Here is a 12515-nt window from a genome sequence, read left to right as displayed (position 1 = left end):
TGGTTCATCAATTGGAAAACTGACCAGCTGAGAAAATAAGTCTTAAAATTGTTTTTAATGATGTGTAGTTTAAACCAGATATACTAGTTTATGAATTAAATCATCACATTTGGTCGGATTCGTATTGCTCAGTCTTTAGTGTTTACTTCAGTTTTAGTTTGTAACACATTTTTTTTTCTCTCAATCGATTTATAACTTCGAACAGCGGTATACTATTTATTTAGTTTTTGTTGTGGGTTTTGGAGACTGATGTGTGTCGTTTTGTAATTTTTTCGTTTCTTTGCTAGGGCGTTAAAATATTGTCGGTTTGATTTCGTCTGATGAATATCCCTTTAGTATCTTCACCACTGATTTTGTGTAAAAACAATATAATAAAATCAACGGTACCAATTTTGTTGCACCAGATGCGCATTTCGACAATATATGTCTCTTCAGTGATGCTCGTGGACAAAATATTTGAAATCCAAAGCTTATATAAAAGATGAAGAGCTATAATCCAAAAGGTCCAAAAAGTATAGCCAAATTCTCGAAAGGAATCAGAGCTTTGCATGAGGGAGATACATTCCTTAATTTATAATGATTTCTAATATTTTGTAACAGCAAATTTTAATAACACAAAAAATCCGTATTTTCATGCCAGTACTTCGGTACTGGCTACTGGGCTGGTAATACCCTCGGGGACTAATAGTCCACCAGCAGAGGCATCGGCCCGGTGGTAGTAATAAAATCAACGGTACCAATTTTGTTGCACCAGATGCGCATTTCGACAATATATGTCTCTTCAGTGATGCTCGTGGCCAAAATATTTGAAATCCAAAGCTTATATAAAAGATGAAGAGCTATAATCCAAAAGGTCCAAAAAGTATAGCCAAGTTCGTGAAAGGAATCAGAGCTTTGCATGAGGGAGATACATTCCTTAATTTATAATGATTTCTAATATTTTGTAACAGCAAATTTTAATAACACAAAAAATCCGTATTTTCATGCTAGTAACGAAGTACTCGCTACTGGGCTGGTGATACCCTCGGGGACTAATAGTCCACCAGCAGAGGCATCGACCCAGTATCATATAATATGCATGAAGTAGATAGGATGTTAAAAATTACATTAGGTATGTCATAACTATGCAATTGACAAATAGTGTATTGTTAACAGTGTGATATATCATTTACAATATAGATTAGAGCGTCTTGTTTTGATAATTTATTTACGTACGAAAATTAATACCATAGGTGCTGTTCGTTGAGCAAAAAAAAGCAAGATATTGGCTACAAAAGGAATATGAAGTTTTAAAAGGAAAGGCAAAACGTATTCCCTAAAATTGATATATAGTGGACATGATAACGAGCAGTAAGAATATAGAAATTGTTTTTAAGTCACTACAAAAATATGTGTATTTAATGAACACATGACCATCGTTATGTGAGCACATATATTCTTTTTATATTAATCATATGTCTACGACACTATGTATTACGAGTACGAATATGTGTCTTAGAAATACATCGATATTCAATTGAAAAAATAAAGAAAATAGACGGGTTCATGACTGTATCAAGTTGTATGACATTATTAGGTTGTCTTGTGTTATGACCTCCTTTGATACACAAATTTTTGTAAGAAATCTCTGTGCTATCGAAAAAATATTTTACCAGGGTTTTCGATATCACCAACTTGTCGAAACATTTAATATTTTTTAACATTGGTACAAGGACATCATTCGTAAATATAAAGCAGCATGCAGACATTTTAAATGTTCAGGTATTTCACATCCAATCCTTAATAGTAATACTCTATACAAAGCACAAACATGTCCGCATTCATCTCAAAAGATAACCAAACTTTGGAACAAACTTAGTCAGAATGGAAATAGTTACGATATTGTTGTCAGTTCATTAAAGATGTCATATTTTATATATCAATATTGATTAGCTCATTGTGTCTTTGCATCGAAAATAAACACATTTGTGTTAAAGCCAGTTGTCGGCATACGGGTTGTGAACTTCTCGTATATTTTATGATGTTGTGATACTTAATACCTGACGGTAGGGATTATGCTTCATTTTCATATAATGAAGACATAATCTTTTAACAGTTTAATTGAGGTCTGGAGCTGGCATGGCACATGTAACTACTTGTAGTCCTATGTTTATGTAAGAGTCATTGTCATTTTGCTTAGTTTCATTTGATACCTTTTCAGACATCGGACTCGGACTTCTTTTTACTGTGTTTTACTGTGCGTATTGCTGTGTTTTTTTTTTATTATTCTACAATAACTAGAGACGTAGACGGATCTCACAAAACATGTTTAACGCCGCCACATGTTTTGCTACCCCACGTTTTTAATATAGTTCATTTATATGTGTTTGAGTTCAGTGTGACGTTCATTTTTCTGAACTAGTACGCATTTTATTTTGGGCCACCTGGAGCCCGCCTCTGGATGCGGGATTTTCTTGCTATGTTTAAGTCCTATTTGTGGCCTTCAAATATGTATGCCCTTTGTTTGGGTTATTGTCTCTTCGAGCGTCACTGATGAGTCTTTGGTAGACGAAACGCGCGTCTGGTGTATATACAAAATTTAGTCTGGTATCTATGATGAGTTTATTTGACACATTCCCAATTTCCATTCTTAATTGTATGTCTTTTTCAAACGGTAGAAGTCATTTAACCTTTCAAACACTCGTTTTATTATTCAAAATTTTGTTTTTAAAATTATTAAGTTATGACTGCATCAATTCATGCATTGAACAGTTTATCGCATAGAGTTACATCATATGATTTATCGGTGTATTTTGGTTTTTTAACCCCACTAGTAATACGCATGTAGCACTAAGCTGGGTGTTCTCAAGTTGAGTAAGAGAGTCCCATACAACGTCGGCATATTCAAGACTAAGATGAATAAATGAAATAAACCTAGTATGCACATATGTTTGCACCTGTCCTATGCAGGAATCTGATGTACAGTAGTTGTCGTTTGTTTATGTAGTTCATACGTGTTTCTCTTTTCTACAATTTTATGTAGATTAGACAAATGGTTTTCCCGTTTGAATGGTTTTACATTACTTAAATTTAGGGCCCTTTATACTTGCTGTTCAGTGTGAGCAAAGGCTCCGTGTTGAAGGTCGTACCTTGACCTATAGTGGTTTACTTTTATAAATTGTTATTTGGATGGAGGGTTGTCTCATTGGCTCTCGTACCACATCTTCCTATATCTATATGTTAATCTTCCTCAATATGATTTGTTTTTGAAAGATTTGGTAGCAACTTTCTCAATATCCTCGTCATTGTTTGCTTTTGCTTTGGATTAAAATGCACTAAGCGGTTCATTTTTATCATGCTTTATTACATACTCGGTGACAATAAATATTCTCGTAAATTTTGTTAATGCATAATTTTTTTTTTTTTTTTTTTAAATATTTTCATTTCTCAGTTTTTTCCATAATATGAAGCAGATTACTCATAAAATAATGAATACTTTTTAAAACAACAATATCAGTTCAAAAAAGTATTCATGAAGGATCGATTTTTTATGAATCTGTTGGCATCCTGTTTACTTTTAACCCCAGTTGAACTGGGATGTCTCCGGTTTGTCTGTTTCTCAGTGTGTAAATTTCTAGAGTAATCATCGGATAAACCAAGAAAGTGAAGGAAATCTAATTTTGAATTCATTCTATGTGAATTTATATCGTTTTCCTTTTCTTCGTCATTCCTTCCCTGCAAAGATTGCTTCAGACGTGGAAATGTCTGATCTCGTACATGTGTCGAATGTGATACAAATGGGTGAAGCCGATTAGTGTGGGGACTAAACTCTGGTGGGGTTGTTGGGAAGATCTTTGCATTTATTTCATTTAACTGAGATGGTCTTTTCTGCTCATTCCCGTTCGGAAGTATTTGTGAAGGTTTAATACGAACTTTTTCAGCAGTTGCTGGTTTAACTATATCATGTTTCTTGTTTTTATCAGGTATATCAGATCCAACATTGAATTCAGACCTGACTGGCTTCCTCCTCTCAGAGCGACCCCCTTTTCTCCTCACAAAAACACTATCACTGTGAACTTTTGATGCACGTATTTTATCAGCTTCTATATTCTTAGCTTTGACAAAACTTGATTGAATATTTCTTGAATTAATCTCTTTTGCTTTTAGTAATCCAGACTTTTCGTTTATCCCCGGGGGTCGTGTCGGTGTAGGGGGGATATCCATATGTATTGTTTCCGCTGCTTTTACTAACGGTTCAATTTCCTTTGGCTGTACAGTACGAATTCCTTCTCTCGATAAATCCTTTTCAGACGGCACTGATTGACTCCTCGGTCTTTTCTTTGTACGAGGTCTCCGTTTGTCAATCGCTTGTTCCGATTTTGGTCGATTATTTGCAGACGACTTTGTAGATTTTTTACTTTTTTCTTGCCAATTAAGCCCATTTTCATTTAATGGTGTAGTTTTATCTTTATTAAATTCTGCTCTTCTAGGCGAGCCATCTCGAGGTTGTTTTCGGTTCCGTTGTCGTGTTACTCTCAAATATTTAGTTCTTATTGTATCCGCCCTTATGCCATCTGCCATAATGTTTTTAGCCCTCACGATTCCTGCTGACACCTTACCAGCTGTTATAGTTTTGGCCTCCAGTATGCCACTTCTATCATCACTGTTAGTACTTCGCCTGTCCCGTTTAACAATAATGAAACTGTTTGTCAGTTGGCCTTCCAATGCATTAACACCTAAATGTATACAAAGTTTGAGTAATATCTGTTTCAATATTTGTCACATATACTAAGCCACATGCAAGCAACTATTAAAAAGCTTTATTGTTAAACGAAATGGTGCTCTGCATCTGATTAAAGTTAATTCGATATTTTCGACTAATTGTTTGGTACACACATTAAGGTAAAATTGTAACAAATTCTAATTTATACACAGCCAAGAAAGCATTATGATAAAAACAAGTACTTTTGTGAAACAAAATGTTTATCCGAATATGATGCCTCTATAAATTTCAATTCGATATTTTGCCAATTTATTGTAAAAATGTTGAGGTAAAATTGAAATAAATTCTCTGCTTTTCCACCTATCTAGTTTCGTCGACCAAGCTATAAATGGAGTAGTCGATATCAAAATTTAGATTCTCTGCAAACTAATAACAACGGATGATTTGAAAAAATAAAACAACACTTAATTAATTGTGTATGCGTTCGAACCGCTTTTCTGGATTTACCTTCATCAGGTAAATGCTTAATGCCGAATTAAGTGACGAGAAAAGTATAAATCAGATGTAACAACATATAATCAAAGTGGTTAACACACAGTAGCTGTTGCATATGCGTAAAATGATGACTTTGGTGTGCAGTATAACCAGCTTTACCAATTCAAGTTGCAAAGTGTGGATTATATCCTTGATTGTAATTAATAGTACCAAGCTTAAAATCAGTCTTAGACTCATCCTTTTTTTTTAATCTGGAATAGGGTTGTTGTCGTGTTGTTTACTACCTGACATTCATTGAACCCTCCCCACCCACACACCAACACCACCAAAATAAAACAAACAAACAAAACAAACACACAACAACATAAAGACAATACTTTGAATTCCCATGCAGTTATTTATAAATAACAGGTGTCCATTTATATGTCTAAACAAGCCAATTATTCACGTGTATGTTTGATTAGTTAACTTGTTTAACTTGTTCGTATGTCTTTTATATCTAAATATGAAGTACACGTTTTTCCGTTTGCTTTGTGTTAATCAAATCTTTCCAAGGTTGCATATACTGTATATAAGGAATTGTTTTATGAATAATAATAATACATCAACCTATCTTTTTGTGCTGTTACCAGCGCCAGTGTACGGTGTTGACATTAAGTGGACAATTCTCATAACTTATACAGATTATCTATGAATAGACTAAATGTGTCAAGACGACAAGAATGTGCCCGCCTGCAGCTGAATCGTTTATACATTTCTTAGAATGCATATGCAATACTAGGTGTACCAGCGAAATACTAATCCATCTGTAAGTCCCCTTGATACACTATAAATATCCATAAAAATCTTCAGGAATTTAAAAAAAAATCAGACATGTAGAATTTTCAAAGACATTTTCAGTTCAAGGATTGTCATTCAGTAGATAAGACGTTAACTGAACGAACGCAGTTTACCATTTTACAATGTATGCCAAGAAGTTGTTAAGTGATAAATCATACAACACAGCGTTGTCTTCTTTTTCATTATTTTTTTTCATTATCTCTTTTTACTTCATGTCTGACATACGAATCCAATAGCTTCTTAGAAAGTGTCTGTCTGTGTTGCTGACTAGACTGTGAAATCTTTCATGAAATAAGCATTCTAAGAGTGCATGATGACCCTTATAGCAGGTTATGTACTTTGATTTTGATTTCAATTACTGCGAGCATTCTCATTCGCAATCTTTGGTAAAATCCGCTACGCCCCTTCTGGTACGGAATCGGTCGAGTTCGAAACGAATTGGTTGAGACGAATGCGAGCATTTTATAATTCAATTATATCTTTCCAACAGAATAAGTTCTTTGAGCTTGTTTTTTTTTCAATTATTGCTAGCTTCGTTGAAACGGTATTTATCATTATTGTTATTTTTTTTACTTATGTTTTGTAAATTACTATATAACAGCTATTTGTAATTTATTATATTGCTTACGAGTGCCAATGAATAAGAACATGCGGTATGAGTGCCAATGAATAAGAACATGCGGTATGAGTGCCAATGAATAAGAACATGCGGTATGAGTGCCAATGAATAAGAACATGTGGTATGAGTGCCAATGAATAAGAACATGCGGTATGAGTGCCAATGAATAAGAACATGCGGTATGAGTGCCAATGAATAAGAACATGCGGTATGAGTGCCAATGAATAAGAACATGGGGTATGAGTGCCAATGAATAAGAACATGCGGTATGAGTGCCAATGAGACAACTCACCATACAAGTCACAATTTGTAGAAATAAAATCATTATAGGTCAAAGTACGGCCTTCAACAAAGAGCCTTGGCTTACACCGAACAGCAAGCTATAAAGAGTCCCCAAAACCACTATCACATTCAAACAAAAAATCTATCAACCGCAACCACTGATCATCAGGTTCCAAACTTAGGACAGTGGCAAACAAATGCAGCGGGTTTAAATATTTTAATAGGCGCCTCCCTTCACCCTAACCTTAAACAATTATAGTGGACCATCACAACAGAGACACAATATAAAATATATGTATATCATAAATATAAAACCTCATAAAATAAGGAGCATTAATTGGTACCATTGGCGATGACAGATCCTAATGAAATATATGACACGGTAAATCCTTCCCAAATCACAATGACAACACTTCATAGTTACATGTAGCTATAAAAGACACCGGAATGAAAATAAAATCTTTCATCGGAAAGTTTAGTTTACTATAATTAGTTTAATTGACTACTTGTTTAATTCTATGAAAGCTAAAATTGCAGTTGATATCGATATGTGTCAGGAAAGTGAGATGCTGTGAAGATGACAATGATAGATTGGTGTTAAACGACACTTTCAGCACCCTTGACAATGTTGGTGCAGTCAGTTTTTATTGGTGGAGGAATCCGAATTGACCGGCAAGAACCACCAACCTTCGATATACTAAAAAACTGACAATCATAGTCAATAAATATTGGAGTCGAATGCACCTGCATCGTGCGGGATTCAAACTCACAACCTGTGTTGTAGCGATACAGTAGTTTGACTATTTCAACCTCTCGGTCACCGAGTCCCTTCAAGATGACAATTAAAACACGAGTACACGAGTGCGGTCAATAGTTTGGCAATTCAAACGGATTGTTTGATAAAGTTTTTTTTTACAGTCCGATGGCAAATAACACTTTGCACTATTTATATAATGCAGACAAGAAAAAATTAACAATAACAACTATGAATTGGTATCTAGTGTATAGGTACGGTGGGAAAGGATAACAAGTCGAAAATGAAGCAATTTGGAAAGGGACCACAGGCACTTGTTTCTGTCAATATGGATTTACTATCCATACCTGTACGAAAAATCTTTCGTACGGGTATGGATAATAAACCCCACATTGACAGAAACAAGTGTCTGTGTAAGGGACGAAATAAAATGCGGAGAGCGTGGTACTTTCGCCACATCACAGATACAACGACAGATTGCTATTATCATAACTTGATCAGTTAACGAAGACTTAAACTCTGGTATTTTGACATATATGACATATATGGTCCTTTTTCTAAATACAGAAATGCCTGCACCAAGTCTATATGTCTTATATGAGTTTTTGATGTTGCCATTTGATCAGGGGTCTTCTATTTTGAAAAATCCTTGGAGGTCGATATTTTTGTTATTTTAGTTTTGCTCGTTTATGACATCACTGAACCGACCTCATCAGGAAAACGGATAAAAGTATCACGAGTGGAACAAGAATTAATTATTTCCGGTGCTCTTTGGTTCATCCGATTTTTAATGAGATTCGTGTTGTTTATTTTATTGTTTTCGTCTTTCAATTACTAGTATAACAGGTTGTTATGTTGTCGATTAGCGCACATGACTGATTATCTAAATACAAAGGATTACATTGTTTTGTCATGCGTGAAAGAAAAAAATGTTGGGTCATATCTGTATGTACTCCTCTTTTTTCTTTAATGTCCATGTTGAAACTTATCGACATGGAATGTATTATGATTAATTGACGAGGTCATATTCACTTTTGTAGAAAGTTTATATCTTAGTTCACTTCCCCGTACGTGAAGATAAATATATAACTCGTAAAGTCAGTAAAACATATTTAAAGTGGTATATTAAAAAAAGTGCACATAGTTAATTTTATAGAATTTTTCCTTAGGGTAAAAACCTTTCGTTTAAACTTGACATGTTAAACCATTCAAACAACAGAGACAAGATCTCGTAAACAATTTAATATTTATCACAACAATTTTGAATAATTATGTTGATGCACATAGAAAATGAAGGTGCATATAACATGTATAAGTCACAACTGTGCATCTAAACAGCTCAAATTTCTCTCTGTAACCAGTTCAAATATTTCAACTAAGCAGTCGACATCTTACAAAAAGATAATGCACTCCCTTGATTGTTAAAGGCTGCATTCATTCAAATACATGGTGTATGAATACTCTCAACCTCTCTTTTTATTCAAAGAATAATATTTTCAACTCTTCTAGAGGTCCGTAGATGGCTCTGACACTCGTAATTTCCACTATATCAAAAGTAAAATTTCCAGCCCTTCGTGCCGCCGGATCAACCCATTTTACAGAATTAATTTTTTTTAATCTTTTATTTGTTTTTCTATATACTCACTTATTCTTCCATTGGATATAATATGGGAAATCATCCAGCGAAGGAAATATAATACTTTGAAACATGAAAGTGTTTCGCTCATCGACAGTTCCCCTAAATCTAACATTAGGATGTGTGATCTGCATACTGGCAAAAAAGTTATTCTTTATCATTGTCAGAAATTCTGCCTTATTAATGAGGATTAATGAATAGGAAGTGAGATTGTCTCCTTGTCTTCAACCTCGTTTCAAGGAAAAAACGTAGACATGTGTCCATTATTTAAAACACAATTTGATGCCTTCTAATCATTTACATATTGACGGACCAAAAGTTTTTTTTACAGAATTAAAAAAAAAAAAAAACATTCTAAGTAACCAAACGCCTTTTCAAAATCAACGGGTTATAAAAGACCTGTCTTTTTTCCCCTCAAAATAGTGCATCAAATAATATCAAAAGGCTTGTGTTATCATCCATTAATCTATATTTGGTGAAACCTTATCAAATGTGTATCACTTAACAGAACCTATTTCTTTGATTTGTATTGCTAATGAAAGGAGTAGGTTCAGTAAGACCCCTCTTTGGCCCCAAAATATAGCAGTTTTAGAAATTAAGCTTTATTTTGGAAAGTAAAATGCTTCTGCTAATAAATATGAGCTGTTTATGACAATACAATGCACAAATATCGCGTTCTAGCATCATTAACTCATGCTAAATTACTGAAATCTTCAAAATTTTAGCATTTTGGTTAATTTTTGGACGGTTTCCGTCTAAAAGGAAAGTGGCCGCATTCGTGTTCATTCATAATATTGAAATGTAAGTTGTATTTGATGATGATACAAAACATATATAAAGGTTGAGGATGAACACGGATGCGGCCACTTTCATTTTTGACAAATCCCATCTGAAAATTGACGTTTTTTGGCATATTTGATAGATTTTCCATATTTAAGCTTGAATCAGAGCGTTTTTAATGACTAAATCAGATAAAATCTTTCACATGAACTAATCGAATCAATTGAAATAGACACTTAAGTGTTTAAAAAGTGTCCTTAACTTACGTTAGATGAACCTGAAATGTGAGGCCAAAATCGGCCCTTACCGGACCTACTCCTTTGTCAAAGAATTTTAGAAATGTTAAAATCGAACTGTAAAAAGTAAAGACTAATACAAAATAACCATCCCTATATAAGCAGTCGGTACATCGGTATTGAGATGAATTATAACAATATTTTTTTTTAAATTACTATTACTAAAACAAATAGGAAGTAAGAGGGCCTCCTAGTCTGTAACCTTTTTCCAAAGGAAAAGACATTTAACCTATATCCATTATTTTAAACACAACTAACTTAGTGCTTTCGTACCATTTACATATAGACGGACCAATATTAAAGCTTTTTTAAAGTTGGTAAGTTTAAAATTAATACTAAACTTAGGTTGATTGTGGGCATTCTTTAAAAAAATCAAAAGGCGAAGAAGGGGGACGGTTATTCGTCTTTAATCTGTTGTTTTTATCACTTTCTTATTTTCAGTTGCTTTGCGCATATATTATCCCAAAAAAATCTTTATTTGATGCCTCACTAGTAATTGATTGATAGATTTTGCATGGTGTTTAAATACCACTTTCGTCAATTTTGACTTTTTCGTGTGTGCCAGTTTTATTGGAGGGGATTACCGGGAATGCCCGGAGAGAACCTAAGACATAAGACAAGAAAAATGACAATCCTAGTCGATTCAGATTACAGATGAATGCAACTGCCACATGTGAAGCTCGAACTAACAACCTCAGTGTTGACATGCGTGTGCTACAGTAGTATAATCACTTTAACCACACTACCATAGTGGAACCCCGTAGTAGTTAACGTAAATTACGCTTCACTTAAATCAATTTTTACTTGATAACTAGAAAACAAAATTTACTTACCAGACATTGACATCCATAACACCACAAAATACACAAACGATTGCACCATGTTGTCCTATGCACGATTTATGTCGGATTATACATGATAAACATGGCTACTTTCATCCTTATCCATTAATAACTTAAACAACCTTGGAGCAACATCCTAGTGGTTTCTAAACTTTATTTATAGAAATGTAACTTTTCTTAATTTGACAAAAATACAACAACTATACTATTAGAGATAGTTGTTGAAATAAATATGTTTCTGGTTAACTGTCCTTTTCCTTTAGTGGTTTATGACAGCTGAATGTTAGTCAATAAGTACATGTTATGTACATGCTGTCTAGCTTACCGCCAGGGGTTATTTTTATACAAACAAATGCAGGGCATAACAAACTCTCACACCACCAACTGCTCCTTCTGACAACAATTGTCGCATGGTACATAATTAAAATGACTTTTTCATCCTTGTCCATAAATAACTTAAATAGCCTTGAAGCAACATCTTCGTTGTATTACAAAATATATTTTTATTTTATTTCATCTATAGAAAATGCAGTTTGACTTATTGCTATTTCTCTGATGTTTTTTGTCATTACTTTTCCAATGATTTTGTCTGCAAAATTTTTCAGAGATTATGAGATCAAACCTTAACATATGCTATATTTCCGTGGGGCAGCTTGTCGGAAAACAATTGTCTAATGGTCCCGGCTGTTAACCAGCATTATTTTCAAGGCTAACAAAGAACATAAGAGGGACAAGAATGGCAGTTATAGACAGAGAATATATAAAATACAAATAAATAGTCTTATAGAACAACTTTCTTTTTAAGATTCAAAATTGGAATAAACAAATCTGAACTTAATGAGTGCTTGATTTTTATGAAATTAGATTTAAAAAGTTAATAATCATACATTTTGATATATTAGTAATAAATGTCCATAGAGTTCATTAATTAAACAATTGGAAAATTTAGTCTCTTGCCACTTACGGTTTTCAAAACCTAAATATTCATCTGCCAATACCACCAAAATATGAATTTTGATTAATGTGCATATAACCAGTTTTATTTGCTAATTGAAAATTAAGCGGAATAAAATAATTTAAGACAGCAGAGAAGATAATTCTGTTTAATTGGTTATTACTAACCGACTTAAATAAAAGAGTGAGCTATTATTACTGTAAATGTATAATGTCTCTAGTCTGGTCAAAGGGTCAGAGTGTCCTACTTAATTAAACGATAAATTGTTGAAATTAGATAACTTGTTTTCACGTGCAGAGAAATTTCTTTTATGT

The 12515-nt window shown here is 33.6% G+C and overlaps 1 protein-coding gene across 1 annotated transcript; it reads right to left on the bottom strand.

Annotated features, from left to right (window-relative positions):
• Positions 1 to 3436: 3436 nt before the first annotated feature.
• Positions 3437 to 11590, bottom strand: LOC134723414 (uncharacterized). Its single transcript, XM_063587030.1, has 2 exons — positions 11238 to 11590; positions 3437 to 4715 (listed from the first exon to the last, which is right to left on the bottom strand). The coding sequence occupies exons 1-2, from the start codon at positions 11284 to 11286 to the stop codon at positions 3493 to 3495; spliced, it is 1272 nt and encodes a 423-aa protein (XP_063443100.1). The 5' UTR covers positions 11287 to 11590; the 3' UTR covers positions 3437 to 3492.
• Between the last annotated feature and the right edge of the window lie 925 nt (positions 11591 to 12515).

The sequence above is a fragment of the Mytilus trossulus genome, chromosome 6 (genome assembly GCF_036588685.1).
Source record: "Mytilus trossulus isolate FHL-02 chromosome 6, PNRI_Mtr1.1.1.hap1, whole genome shotgun sequence".
NCBI lineage: Eukaryota > Metazoa > Mollusca > Bivalvia > Mytilida > Mytilidae > Mytilus > Mytilus trossulus.
Note: the sequence above shows the minus strand (reverse complement) of the source record. Positions and strands in the feature narration are given on the sequence as shown.

Coding starts and splice junctions, on each gene's coding strand:
- LOC134723414 (XM_063587030.1), bottom strand. CDS start 11,286: ATGGTGCAATCGTTTGTGTATTTTGTGGTGTTATGGATGTCAATGTCT. Junction 4,716..11,237: donor GTTATGGATGTCAATGTCTG/GTAAGTAAATTT, acceptor GTATACATTTAG/GTGTTAATGCATTGGAAGGC.